The sequence below is a fragment of the Cicer arietinum genome, chromosome 3 (genome assembly GCF_000331145.2).
Source record: "Cicer arietinum cultivar CDC Frontier isolate Library 1 chromosome 3, Cicar.CDCFrontier_v2.0, whole genome shotgun sequence".
NCBI classification, from domain to species: Eukaryota; Viridiplantae; Streptophyta; class Magnoliopsida; order Fabales; family Fabaceae; genus Cicer; species Cicer arietinum.
The window spans coordinates 65,249,179-65,264,340 of record NC_021162.2 but is presented as its reverse complement, the minus strand read 5'-3'; the positions used below and the strand labels follow the sequence as shown (position 1 = coordinate 65,264,340).

General features: G+C 28.1%; 2 protein-coding genes and 2 pseudogenes across 2 annotated transcripts; 2 read left to right on the top strand and 2 right to left on the bottom strand.

Moving 5' to 3' along the window:
- Nucleotides 1-371: 371 nt before the first annotated feature.
- LOC140918615 (peroxidase 44-like) lies at nucleotides 372-2,214 on the bottom strand (annotated as a pseudogene).
- Nucleotides 2,215-3,489: 1,275 nt separating this feature from the next.
- On the bottom strand, nucleotides 3,490-4,042 carry LOC101513021 (pathogenesis-related protein 1-like; annotated as a pseudogene).
- A 1,980-nt stretch (nucleotides 4,043-6,022) lies between these two features.
- Nucleotides 6,023-6,523, top strand: LOC101512701 (uncharacterized). The gene has a single exon (XM_004493290.1). It carries the CDS (start codon nucleotides 6,023-6,025, stop codon nucleotides 6,521-6,523), a length of 501 nt encoding a protein of 166 aa, XP_004493347.1.
- A 4,389-nt stretch (nucleotides 6,524-10,912) lies between these two features.
- On the top strand, nucleotides 10,913-11,323 carry LOC101512387 (uncharacterized). The gene has a single exon (XM_004493289.4). The coding sequence runs from the start codon at nucleotides 10,913-10,915 to the stop codon at nucleotides 11,321-11,323; it is 411 nt and encodes a 136-aa protein (XP_004493346.1).
- Nucleotides 11,324-15,162: the final 3,839 nt, after the last annotated feature.

The window sequence follows — 15,162 nt, the reverse complement described above, 5'->3', positions numbered from 1 at the left end:
TCTTTTAAGGTTTCAAAAATGGTACAAAATTATAATCTGGACATGAGTTGCACTAATTTTATATTTAATTTTGAGCGCAAAGAAAGGAATGTTGAAAAATATGTATGATCATTCATAAATTTTTTTAAGGTTTCAAAAGTGGTACAAAATTGTAATATGGACAACATGGCTTGCACTAATTTTCTATTTAATTTTGATGGCAAAGAAAGGAAGGTTGAAAAATATGTATGAATATTCATAAAAAAATTTAAGGTTTCAAAAATGATACAAAATTGTAATCTGGACAACATGGCTTGCACTAATTTTCTATTTAATTTTATTTTGCAAAAAAAGGAAGGTTGAAAAATATGTATGAAATGTCATAGATTCTTTTAAGGTTTCAAATATGGTACATAATTGTAATCTGGATAGCACGACTTGCACTAATTTTCTATTTAATTTTAAGTATACTTTGAGGTATCATAACCTAAGTCCTTCAAAATTACTCCATTTGTCGACATCAATTCCATGAACCACATGCCCAGTACCCCCTATGTAATTCAAAACCAAATCCCTCACAAACTTACCTCCATATTGTAAACTAGCAGAAAAGGTCATCTTTACCATAGCATCAACAAATCTCTCCATAAAACTCTCCTCATTTCGAGTAAATCTCATCACAACCTCTTTCGTCACCGAATCCGAAGCGAATTGTTGATCAAAAGCCAATACTCCTCTCTCCAAAAATATTTGATTATAAAGTTGATTATCAAACACCAATAAGTGTTTTGATCCAAAAACACCTTTGGGTTACCTTGCATATTACACAAGCCAACCAACTTGTTTCTAAAACTAGGTTCCATTGAAGAATGATTACTAAGCCTATTTCTAATGAAATTACAATGAGTGAATCCAACGGCGTGTGCTCTTAAAAGGGTAACTATTTCTTTCAATGCCATGCCTTTTGAATTAAAAGATTTTAATGCATCTGAAATAGAAGATCTTGGCGATGGAATGTTTATTTCCTCAAGAGTTGATATTATTAATCCACCGCGTCTTCCGGTTGGGACTTTGTAATTTGGTTCTCCAGCTAAAACAATGAAATCTCTTGTCGCTAAAGATGTTATGTCGGCAAATGAAACCGTTGATGGACATACTTTTTCTAAAAAAATTTGATTTCCTCTATTATTTGGTATCCTCTTACGCTTTTGTTTGGTGTTGCATCTTTTTCTGATTCCTTTCCCGGCATTGATTCAATTAAGTTGGATGCATCACACCCCTTCAATGAAATCAACCAAATTGCATCTTAATGAAAAATATTGTATATTTGTCTAATATTCATAAGGCAAGAGAAATGCATATGCTTACAATTATTTATTATGAAATAATATTTTGAATAAATTATACTTTTATACAATTTTTTGTTCATTTTTATAGATTTTATATTAGACATTTTTGGTATTTAGATTGGCAAAAAGTTTAGCCAGTTTTCTATTTTTCATTCCCTCATATATACCTCCCATCCTCCAATATACTTAAAAAGACTATTTTATCTTTTTTATTATATATAAAATTTTTAATTTTTTTCTTCTCACTTTTCACTCACACTTTCAAAACTTTGACAAATTTTATAGAATTTTTGAAACTTTTAAAGCAAACAAGTAAGTTTTTATCGAACTTCTTGATTAATTTAAACATTTGAAACATGATCTTTTAGTTTTTTTTTTTAATTATTGAAATTTTCGAACAATATAAAATTTTCGACATAAAGAAATTCCAGAAATTTTGAAAGTTGCTATCAAGTTTTGAAATAGGAATTTGAGACTCTTCGAAAATTTTATTCACTTTGAATCTTTCAAAACTCAATATTACAATATTAAAAAAAAAATATTTTAATTATTGTGAAACAAAATTTACATTTCAAAAATTTGAGTAAAATTTAAATTTTTTGAAACTTTCATCTTTATCAAAAGTTTCAAAATGTAAAGCTACGTTTCGAAAATTTAGTTTTTGAAACTTTCGCAAAATCCTTATTTTAAAATTTGAATGTTCAGACAATATTCATTTCGAAACTTTTGTTAAAGGTGAAAGCGTCAAAAATTTCATATTAAATCAAACTATCAAAAATAAACTCACTTTGTATTCAAAAATTTAATAATATTATTAAATTTTTAGGATCAATCCAACTGTGGCGAAGAAGAAATCCAACTGTGGCGACGGTCGACCATCATTCATTTTGAGTTTACCGTTAATAATATTGAATATTGAAGAAGGAAAGAGAAATAAATAAATAAACCTAACAAGATCATGAACATGATTTATTTTTTTTGTATATATACTATGATAATAAAAAAGATATTATATATATATATATATATATATATATATATATATATACATGTATAATATTAATATTTAAGAGATTTAAAAATATTTTATATTTTGTAATTTCTTTCTCTGGTACGTTGTTTCTCTTCTATTCTTTACCCTCTCTATTTTTCTGCTGTTTTTTTATATATATATATATATATATATATATATATATATATACATGTATAATATTAATATTTAAGAGATTTAAAAATATTTTATATTTTGTAATTTCTTTCTCTGGTACGTTGTTTCTCTTCTATTCTTTACCCTCTCTATTTTTCTGCTGTTTTTTTTTTTTTTGTAGTCAAAAGTATTTGCCTAATTAAATATTTTCATTCTTAATTTATAGGTTTAAGTGATAAATGTGTCCATGAAATAGCATTGAGTTATAGATTTTTCATTGTTTTTTAACGAAAATTATGCAATCCTAAACAATTAACGAAATAATTGGCTAGTCTTTTTGATTAAGTATTCAAACGGTGAAAATAATACATTTATTAAGCTAAAAACAAAAATATAAAAAAAAAAATAGAGAAAGGAAAGAAAGGAGAAAAGACTCTTTTCACCACGAAAACCTTTTTTTTAATTAATTATTTTATTTTGTATTAAACGTAATATTACAAAAACACATATAAACTCCAAATTGGACCAGATTTATAAAACGATAGTTTTAGACTTAGTGCAAAATGTTTATTAAACATACTATTACTTATTCTTATTGAAATTATTTTTAATTTGTCGGACAAAATTATAGTACTACATAAATACATCTGATATCATATTATAATTCTAGATTGAAATTATAAAATGAGAGAAAAATAGTAAAAAAGATACACTGAATAATAATAAAAGAATTGTTCAAATATATCAAGTAATATATAAGACTTATTCCGCCAATGAATAATATAAAATTAGTATAACTAACTATTGTAGTTAACTTATATAATTAACTAATTAATTTGCACAATAAAATTATTTTTCAATCCAGTTTTTTGATTGCTATAGCTTTGAAGAGGATGTATAAATTTTCAAACTAAGTATTATAATTTATAATTCAAACTAAATTAATAATCATTGTTGTTCACATATGTAAGAAATATACAACTATTGAAAAAATTGATTTTCAACCTCTTGGAATTAGTGTGTCTGAAGATGTACCACATGAATTATGACACAATGTTTAAGTGATTCCAAGTAAAGAAAGTTACCAAAAATGTTGCCACGGGGAGCATAATAGCAAATAACAAATGTGCCTCCATTTTTACATTTTACTTTGTAACATCCAATACTTACTGATTTTCTCCAAACAATTTGAGTATATTGGTGACATTCACCACCAACACATTTGTTACGAGATGAATCATAATATCGTTTCTGATCCACCCACAATTTCACTGCGTCCGTGCTGTTGATGTCGCGATCGCTCACAAAGATATTTTCGCCGAAACTATTATCACCAGAGTGTATCAATTTACAATTTGTGCGCTGATAGGCATTAGACACGCGCAAAATGACCAAGATAATCGTCCCAAACCACATTTGGAAGTGGAACCCTAATACTAACGTTGGATCTTGCTATGTTGTGTGCGTTAACGTAGTCTGCATCTGATTCTAAGTCTTGGGCATGTGCAATGTGACCCATCATAATGAGTGATAAGCCCAACACACACAATGCAGAAAATGAACCCATTTTTTCTTACTGTATTAACTAATTTGTGTTTGATGAAAAATGTTTTAACTATTGTGATGTATTTATAGGGATTTTTTATTACGTCAAATTTTGCAAATTAAAATGGTTATTCTTTTTGTCCAAAATATAGATAATTAAGGTTATTTATTACGTATGACTCAAAAGCTGAAAAATAATAACTATTATTATTATTATTATTATTATTATTATTATTATAATTATTATTATTATTATTATTATTATAAATTTTGGCTTTTTAAAAAGAACCAAAGAAAAATTAATTTTCTTTTGAAGGTTTGACTTGTAAAAATAATAAGTGTAAAAATTTTAATACTATAGCAAATTTCTTAATGTTCTTGATCTAGTAAACAAATTTTTGTATTTAGAAATGAAGGTTTTATGGAAAAAAATATGTTTTTTTGGAATATTTTACAATATTATGATATTAATTAAATATCGTGTAAATGTAGTTACTATGTATTAGAGTTTTTGACGTGAGTATATAAAAAGTTTTCAACGTGTATCTATACTATCTCATAGGTTAGGTGATAAATAATAAAAAAAATGAAATAATTATTTTAGTGTTAGAAAATGCCGCAAAATAGAAGTAAAAAATAAGGTTAAATTTAAGGGTGTCATATATATCAGATAACTTTCTCATTTTCACACAATACCTGCGAGTTTAGGTGATTAACATTAGTCGGTCATTTTTAGGCCACAAGGGTCAATAAGATATCATGTTCTTTTTTTTCTTCTCTATAAAGACTATTTATACAGAAAATAGAAATCAACCGAACAAATTATCTTTACTCGCAATTTTATTTATATGTTTAGTTGTATAGTTGATATCATGTTCTTTTTTTTTTTTCTTGTATGAAGACTACTTGTACAGAAAATAGAAATCAACCAAACAAATTATCTTTATTCGCAATTTTATCTATATTTTAGTTGTATAGTTTATTTAGCTTAATAGTTCTCAACAGTTACAATCATTCGTACTTAACATTATTTGGAGAGATTAATATATATCATCAATATCAAACATGATGTACATTATTTTATAATTGAAAAACTTTAACAACTAAATACTATAAAATTACGAGTAGTTAGGAATTTAATATGCACGTTTTCCTGGATTTTTTTATTATTTGATATATAAGATTCATTTAATTTGTTTGTATCATCATTGAAGTGATGTTGGAAACAAAATGAATGATGCGGTTAATATGGTCTTTGGTTGACATAGTTATCAGGGGGAGAATAGTTGTAAGTAATGAAAGTGTCTCCATTATCACATCTTACTTTGCCATATCCAACACTTTGTGAATTTCTCCAAACCACTTGAGTATAATGAATGCATTCACTGATAGACTTAATCTTTGTTTGTTTTTTAGTTTGTTCAATATAATTCCTAGTATTTAGGGAGACCAATTCTTTAGGAGTTTGTTTACTGCTTTGATTCTTTTCACTACATTATAGGGCTGTTAGATGTGGTTAGCTATTTATTTTCTCAGTCATTTTGTATTGGATATATATAGCGTTAGGTTGCTATCGTTCAATAATAATATATATTCCTTTTAGTTGGCTATATTAGTCTATGAGTTTTAACAATTAGTATCATAGCTTTGTAAAGGTCCTGATTATGTGAAAAGGTGTGAGTGAAACAGAGAGAGAGAGAGCAAAATGTCAACATCGAAGAAGCTTCTGCAACACTTCATCCCAATAATCGATGGCCATTACAATTCTTGGGCGATGACGATGTAGAACTTTTTAAGAAGTAATGAGATGTGGAGTCTGGTGGATGAAGGAATCCCGACACCGACAATTGGGACGTCATTAGTAAATGAGGCATAGAGGAAGATGGTGAAGAAAGCCAAACTCAAAGATTTCAAGGTCAAAAACTATCTATTCTAAGCAATAGATAGACAAATTCTAGAGATAATTCTCGACAAATGGACATCAAAGGCAATCTGGAATTCAATGAAGCAGAAGTATCAAGGATCCACTAAGGTGAAAAGAGCTCAACTTCAAGTACTAAGAAGAGAGTTCGAGATTCTCACCGTGAAAGAAGGAGAAAAGGTAGACAGTTACTTGGGTCGAACCTTGTCTACACTAAACAAAATGAAGTTAAATGGCGAGACAATAGAGCCGAATACAGTGGTCATTAAGGTACTTAGATCTTTGACTCCCAAATTCAATTATGTTGTATGCTCAATAGAGGATTCAAATGATTTAAGTACGTTAAGCATCGATGAATTGCACGGAAGTTTGTTAGTTCAAGAACAAAGGATGCAAGGCTATCATGAAGATGATCATATGTTGAAAGTGGCATATGAAGACAGAGCAGACAAAAGTAAAGGTCAAAGCGCGTTCAGAGGAGGAAATGGTCGAGGAAGAGGAAGACAACCTCTAGGAAAAGAAATTATTGAGTGTTTCAAATATCATAGGTTGGGACACTTTCGATATGAATGCCCTGACTGAGAAAAGAAAGCAAATTATGTTGAGTTAGAAGAAGAAGATGAGCTTTTGTTGATGTCATATGTAGAGCATCATGAAACAAAGAGGGACAAGGTGTGTTTCCTCGACTCAAGAGGCAGTAATCACATGACCGGGAACAAAGAATGGTTCCTTGATCTAGAAGAAGAGTTTAGTCGAACAATAAAACTTGGGAATGACACACCAATGGCAATGGTTGCAAATGAAGCATAAGAGTGGAAGTGAATGGCATAATTCAGGTGATTAATGTTGTTTACTATATTATTGAGCTTGAAAACAATTTATTAAGCTTGGGACAACTTCAAGAGAAGGGATTAGCTATTTTGATTTAAAATGGGACTTGCAAAGTGTTTCATCCTAAGAGAGGTTTGATTATGCAAATTGATATGAGTGGGAATCAAATGTTCTTTGTGTTAGCCTCCATGGAAACAAAGAGCTTTATGTGCCTAAAGACTGAAGGAGTGGTTGATAAAGAAGCTCACATGTGGCACTGCTGGTTTGGGCATTTGAATCACAAGGGATTGAGAATGTTGTCTATCAACAAGATGGTAATTGGTTTACCTTTGTTGAAGCCTTCGGAGAAGATATGCACCACATGTTTGACTGGCAAGCAACATACAGAGCTTATACCCAAGAAAAGCTTTAGAGGGCATCAAAACCGTTTCAGCTAATCCATTCAGACATATGTGGTCCTATCACGTCAACTTCTAGCAACAACAAAAGGTACATCTTAAGTTTTATTGATGGCTTTACTCGTAAAACTTGGGTCTGTTTCATCCATGAAAAATCATAAGATTTTGTCACATTCAGAAACTTCAAGGCTTGTGTTGAAAAGGAGGCAAAGGCATACATAACATGTTTGAGGACAGACAGGGGTGATGAGTTCAACTCAAATGAGTTTGGAGAATTTTGTTGATCACAAGGCATGATTAGGCGATTGACAGCAACCTATACCCCCTAACAGGACAGAGTTGCCGAAAGGAAGAATAGAACAATTATGAATGTTGTTCGATCCATGCTAAAGGAGAAACAAGTTCCCAAAACTTTCTGGCCTGATGTTGTGTGATGGTGTGTGCACATTCAAAATCGATGTCCAATAACAACAGTTCAAAATACAACACCAGAAGAAGGTGTAGCACGTCCATGTGCCAGAGCAAAAAAGGAGCAAGTTGGATGATAAGAGCAAAACATGCATTTTTTTTTAGGAGTCAGGGAAGAGTCAAAAGCATGGAGATTATGTGATCCAGTTTCGAAGAAAATTATCATCAGCAGGGATGTAATTTTTGAAAAAGAAGAAAACGGGGACTGGGGTAGGACAAACAAAGAAATCAAGGGAGATATATTAAAATGGTGTGATGGTATCATTGAAGATTAAAGTGATGATCATATTGAAGAAGAAAGTGGTGAAACAAGAAATTCGACGAGCAACTCAAGCAGTAGTCTGACGTAGACACCCTCAAAGTAGGCGCAAGTTGGAAGTCTTGAAAGGTGAAACACCACAAATGAGAGTAGTAGAATTGAGCCAAAGAGGTAATAGCCTCTATTTGTACGTCCACATCCAATAAATCAATAATCTTTCCATATTTCTTAGTAAAGGTTAATCGGTGATTAAGCTCCAACAAGTTACAAAGTCTTCTTAAACTGTCAACCTAAGGCTTTTTGGCTTTCACACTCAGATTTTTCTTTAGCCTTGATTCCTCGGACCCCTTTTTAAAGAGATATCCACAACCTAGCTTAGAAATCAATAGTTCTCTAACGCACCTACATAAAAATGAATAATTATAAATATTGTATGATACTTTGAAAACAATTTTTAATGCATGAAGGGAATGCATGGTACTATAAAAACATTTAATTTTATCATTAATGATGAAAATTATTTACATGGATGCAACAAAGGAAAATTGAGAGGTATACTAAGATGGTTAAAAAAAAAAGAATTATGCCATTTAAAAGCAAAAATGCTAGGATATGACTTAGATGCATTATATTCAATAGTAGAATTGAACTCAAAACATATCTGATTCACATTGAGAACACAACCAATTGAACCAACCACTAAATCATGTCAATTAACACCAATTTACATACATATATTTATCAATATTTTAAAAATATCTCACACGAGGTGTCCTGAGGTGGAGTGGAGAGCAGCTAGCGTAGCTTACATATATGTGAGCTGTAGAGAAATGAAATGACAGTATAGTAACCTTAATCGATGTGTTGTCGCAAAATGAAAGGGTGAGAGAGTAAAAGGTGGGTTTGTGTGCGGTTTCAGAATGAGAAGCAAACTCTATGAATGGCTCTTTCCCGCATTTGTTGCCACTAATTAACTGCATGCAAATTGCAATGCAATGAAATCCAGAAGAGGGTGAAGGCAGAGGACAAGTAGTAGTACTGGCTAGTGAGAAAGTGCTCCCTCCCACTCCCACGCTGCATATCACTCACGTCACTTCTCTAGATTCTCCTTCCCACGTTTTCTTATTTCCCACCCTGCCCTCCAAAAGTTCCATTATATATCTTTTCATATTTTTCTAATTTTAAGCTTAAATAAACTTTTAATTTTTTCGTATTTAATATTTGTAGAAAAATTATATTTTTTAATTTTTATAAAATTAATCTGTATTGAAATGTTACTATATATATTTTTTGAATATTTTTTTTATAAATATGTTTATATCATTATAAAAAGTTTATTCATCAAAAAATATTTCAAAATGCGATTTTTAGATTTAGCCTTTAATTACTTTTATCTTCGTCAAATTGATAGCGGTTAAAAAATTTATATTTAGATTATTTCAAAATTAAAAAGGTAAAATTTTGTGAAAAAACTTAGTATAATGATTTATACATACTTGTGAAACATTGTTTAAAAATTTAAAAATTAAAGGACAAGTAAATATGTTTCATTCAAGTAAAAGTAAAAATGACTTTTGGAATAATGAATTCAAAAATTGTAACTTTTTTATTGAGACTAACAAAATTTTAAAATTTTATAGAGAATAAAAAACTATCTATAAACTCTTTTTTATTAACCAAATATTAATATATTAATTAGGTTAATATTTTTTCTTTTTTTCCTAGGGTTTGAACCCTTGTTCTTTTAGTCATTTATTCATTCAATCTTTAGCTCAAATAAATTGAAAGGACCGTAAACTATTTATTTATATGAGAGTAAATTAGACTGAAAATGATTGTTATAATGTGTTTTTTTTTTTCGACTTTTAAGCACTTGATTTGAAAGATGTTTTGCAATCTTTCATAAAAGATAATTAGAGTTTATCTGTTATTGGTTTGGACCTTTTTTTTCGCAGTAAGAGTTTGCATATCCTTTGTATTTTAATGATATTTATTTGCTTATTAAAAAAATGACTCAAAATGGTTGTTGAAAAACAATACGAGACATATTTTTACAAATTGAAATCAAAAGTTCAATATTAATTAGTTAAGTTATTTTTTAGTGAATACTATAACATATTTTATTGACTTAATTGCAGGTCTGATCCTCTTATTTTAGTTGAATCACGAAAATAATCTCCCTATTTTATTTATCCCCAATTTTAGTCCTCAAACAGAATTTTGATTCAAAATTTAATGAAGTGACATTTTTTTAAGCTTATTTAAGCCACACAATGCATTAAGATCTTGTGGTGCAATAATTGTACCTAAAATCTATGATCATAAATGGTATGATGTGGCTTAAAAAAATGACATTTCATCAAGTTTTTTACCAAAATTGTGTTTGATGACCAAAACTGGAGAGAAATAAAATGAGGGACTATTATTCAGCTAAAATAAGGGACCAAAATTACAATTAAACCATATCTTATTTATCTAATGGATTTTGCTTTTTCTTTTACTCGTGTAATGGGTCTTGCTAACATGGATTTTTGTGACACATTTTAAAGATTTCACAAATAATAACTATATTTAAAAAAAAAAATAGAATGCATAACTTTTGTAAAATAAAAAATTTACAATTTTCAATACAAATTTTTTATCTTTCATACTAACAAGTGTCATAGTTACACATGTTAGCATTTCCTTTTGTTTAATTTATGGGAGAAAAATAAAATTTCACTACATCACTACATATGATCGAAGTGAAAAAATACAACAACAGAAAAAGTAATAATAACTAACATGCCGACAAAAACTTGTAAGATTAAAATGACTATTTACTTTACTAATAGTAATAATAGAAACCTGCGTCTATGTAACATCAATTATTATATGTTTTTTGGCACATTAATTCTAAAAAAATATTAAAAGCTAACGTTATGCATCAAACATGTTATTTATTAAAACGTGGAGATAAAAATCCCCGCGTTATTTTATATAAGAGCTAGGTGATGAGGTGATTTAACAGTTGAAATGAGTGGTGAATGGTATGTGATACGCATGCATGAGATGGGAGAATACATATTCTACGACATGGTTTCAAGAGAAAGTGCAAAACATAATTGTTCAACAATAACACGAAGCTTTGAATGCCAGTTCTGCCAACGCAAGTTCTACTCTTCTCAAGCTCTTGGTGGCCACCAAAACGCACACAAACTCGAGAGAGCAGCTGCAAGGAGATCAATCAACAACAACTTTTCACTACCACCTACAACTACAACTACAACTACAACTACAACTTCTTCTCTCATAACCTACACCCACCCCAACCCTCAATTACAACATCATCTTCCTTTTCAGCCCCATGCTCACAATGCTCCACCTCCTCAACTGCTTCATGCTTCTCATCACCATGTCGATCTTGACCTCACCCTTCGCTTGTGAACCTTCTTTATAATATATATGTTTTTTAATGTTCATTTCTTCTGTTGTATGTTTTTCGTTGTTCCTTAATACTTTTTAAAGTAAATATATCGTAATTTTTATTTTTAGATTAAAATATATCAATTTTTGTCGAATAATTTTTATTTATTTATATTGACCATCGTTATATAATCAAAAGTGGAGGTGCTTGTTGGAAAAAGATTAAAGTCTTTAGTTGAATAGAAATAAAACTTGAAATTTTTCTTATAATAACAAATAACATCTTTAATTTTGATAACGACACAATTATATAAAGGGAGCTTCTACATGACATTCAAAAATTAAAATATTTTGATATGTTGATTCTTAAATAAAAAAATTTAAAGATTACTTTTATACATTAAAAAAAAAGTCGACTTTTGCATATTTATCTTTTAACTATTTGATTTGTCAAAAACAAACTTTTAGCTTATTAATCGGCGATAAATATTTGTCTTGTGTATCATTTATGAAGAAAACTATAATTTCTTCAACTTTTTATGTAAAAGACATTCAAGAAACACACTACTAATTAATAAAATACATATTTTTATTTTTACTAATTAATCAAAGGTTTAAATATATTTTTTGTCCTTGCAAATATATTTCATTTTGATTTTAGTTCTGTAAATTAAATTTTTAAATAAACTCATATTTTCATTCTTTATTTGATGTTGTTAGAGATGAAAATATGAGTTTATTTGAATATTTGAGGTATGCATTTGATGAAATTGCATTATATAGAAGATGATGATTAATTTTATGGGTTTTATTTAAAATTTTTGATGAATATTTTGTAAAAAAAAAAACAAGAATAACATTGTTGACATTTTAAAACATAAAAGATCAAATTGTCACTTAAAATTAAAATAAATGACTAAATCGGAAGAAAAAAAATATAAAAGTAAAACGTTAACTTAAATTAAGTTAAGGGATCGTGTGTGTTATTTAACCTTAAAAATATTGATCTCGTGTATGGTTTATATAATAAATTATAATGATTTTACTACAATTGATTTATGAAAGGTCATTATTTAACTTCCATACCATTGAAAAATATTTATCTTTATGTATAACTTGTATAGTAAATTATAATTAGTGTATTATATTTTTCTTTAAAATTTTATTGAAAAGATATATTCAAAAAAAAAAATACTAAAAGTGTACATATATCTCCTTTAACTAATTACGAGTGACAAATATTTATTTCGTATAAGATTTATATGGTAAATTATAATTATTGTGTTTCAGTTTTCTTCAAATTTTTATTTAGAAGATATTTACCAGACATTGCTATATATTTGTCTTTTAGTTAATTAATTTTGAAAAATAATCTTTTAACTAAATAACCAATGAAAAACATTTGTTTCGTATATAATTTATAAAAAAAAATTATAATCAATGTAAAAAAAATTCTTCAAATTTTTAAATAAAATATGTTCAAAAAATACACTACTAATTCCTAATGAAATGACATATTTTTTTTTACTTATTTAATTCATAAAAGAATATTTTTTTAACTGTTGAACAATGGTAAATATTTTGTCCATACATAATTTATATAAAAATTATTTTTAATAAGTTTAATTTTATTGAATATAGAAAACTATATCTCAATGAATTAATTCTAATTAACCATCAATCATTTCAGTCATCACAATGTATAGTGTACATGTTATTAATTATTGCACGTCCGTCATTTTTTTAAGGTGTGGATTCATCTTTTGGTCTGGTCTGGTTTCGCCTCTGTTATATTCTTTCCTTGTAATAATTTCGCTTTTGGTCAAAAAGAGACAGGTCATCAAATGTTATCTCAGGTTGATTTGCTCAAAGAGGAAGGAAAACTACATATGACATGAGAAGATGAACCCACTGGTTTCAAATCAAGTACTAAAGTGAATTCTTATCAAAAGAAGCCACTGCTGATGACTGATGAGACCTTTGTGTTTAGTTAGTGCACTGTTTTGGTTGCTTTATATTTTTTAAGATAAACAAATATCCTAATTTTTGGAAGTGTAAAGTATCCTTTTTTATATATATAATTTAGTTAAAATTTTAAATTAATATAATAATTATTAAAATATTATTTGAAAAATAGAAATTATTATTATAAAAATTTCTGAAAAATATAATTTATTGTTAAAATAATTTATTATCATTATAACATCAAAGATTAAATTAACTAATATTTTAATAACTAATTTAAATTTTTTACTAAATTAAAAATCAAAATAAAAACATTCAATACGTTCAAAAACTAAAATGATAATTTAACTTATTTTTGAAGTCTAAAGGACGCTCTCCAACATGCAGATTGTTGTAGCTAAATTATGAAGCTATTTAGGCTAATTAATTAGATGACATGTTCTGAAAGCATTTCAAAAGAATACCTTTGGCTCGCTTTTCAACTTTCATGGGACTCAATTGATAACTTATTCCAACTTAATTAGTTCCTGTCATCAATCAAGACAAAATTGAACACCAAGCTAAACAGACATCTGCATTGTAAATAATTAAACTTTTTAGTGGTTATTAAGAATGGTGACAATATAAATACTTTTTTTTTTTCCTTTTTAATGAGCTTTACTTATTATGTTCTGATAAAATAAATGTGTGGTGTTAAAATGCGATGATATAAAATTGTTAGTGAGACTCATTTAATAATTTTTTGTTTAGCTGCTGGAGGTGGAGGAAACGAGTGTTTATTAGATATGTTGGAAATGATGAAAGATAAATGGCATTGATGATGGCTTTTAAGGTGTGAATTGAAAAATGATAAGTCCCACATTGGAGGGAACACACTCATTTATGACATTTATAAGGAGTTAGTTTCACAATTGAGTTCGGCCCCAAGGGACACCGCAATTTTGTGAAGGAGGGAGAACACAAGCAAACGGACCACCACGTGCGCTGCCCGGCCGGCCCGGCCCGGATCAGGTTGTGGTGTATTCATTAAAGTTTTTTTAACATATCAAAAATAGAATGTTCTAATGTGGAGGATTTTAAAATATTTATATTTAAGTGCTTAAATGGGTGTGCTTAAATGAGTCTCACCCGTACACATAATTGATTTTATAATTTTATTTATTTATAATTCTTAATAAACAATCAATCTCTCCAAATTTAACACCTCAAAAACCAACTACTAAATGAATATCATTAATAATTATAGCTATAACTATATCACTACATTTCAACGTTATCTCATTAATGTGGAAAATAAATACAAAATTAATAGTTTTATTTTAAATAGGATATTTTTATAATATTTTAAATATGCTTTCAAAAATTCATTTAAAAATGTAAATATATACATTCTAAATATTTGGAAAACCACTATTTAAAGAATGTTAAAGAAACTAAAAACAAAATATAAATATATATATGACCAAAAAATTATTTAATTTTAATTTTTTCATAAAAAATTACATATATTTTCTAATTCAAAATTTAAATATAACATTCTCACGTGTATTTGGCCATTAATATGATTCTCAAATAACACTCCATTATTATGGCTAAATACAATTAACGGTGGCTGCAACAAATTACGTCCATAGCCAGTTTAGAACTCCAAAAGAAAAGAGAAAATTTTATAATTGGTAATAAATATCTTCCAATACTGTCCTTTATCATAATACTCTATTCATTATTCTTTTTCAAATTTGCATCATCTCAATGATTCTACACTTTTTTAATTAAAAATAAAAATAAAAACAAACATTTTTTAAGGTATATTTAATATTTAATACACACACACACACACACACACACACACACACACACACACACACACACACACACACACACACACACACACA

Coding starts and splice junctions, on each gene's coding strand:
- LOC101512701 (XM_004493290.1), top strand. CDS start 6,023: ATGAAGCAGAAGTATCAAGGATCCACTAAGGTGAAAAGAGCTCAACTT.
- LOC101512387 (XM_004493289.4), top strand. CDS start 10,913: ATGAGTGGTGAATGGTATGTGATACGCATGCATGAGATGGGAGAATAC.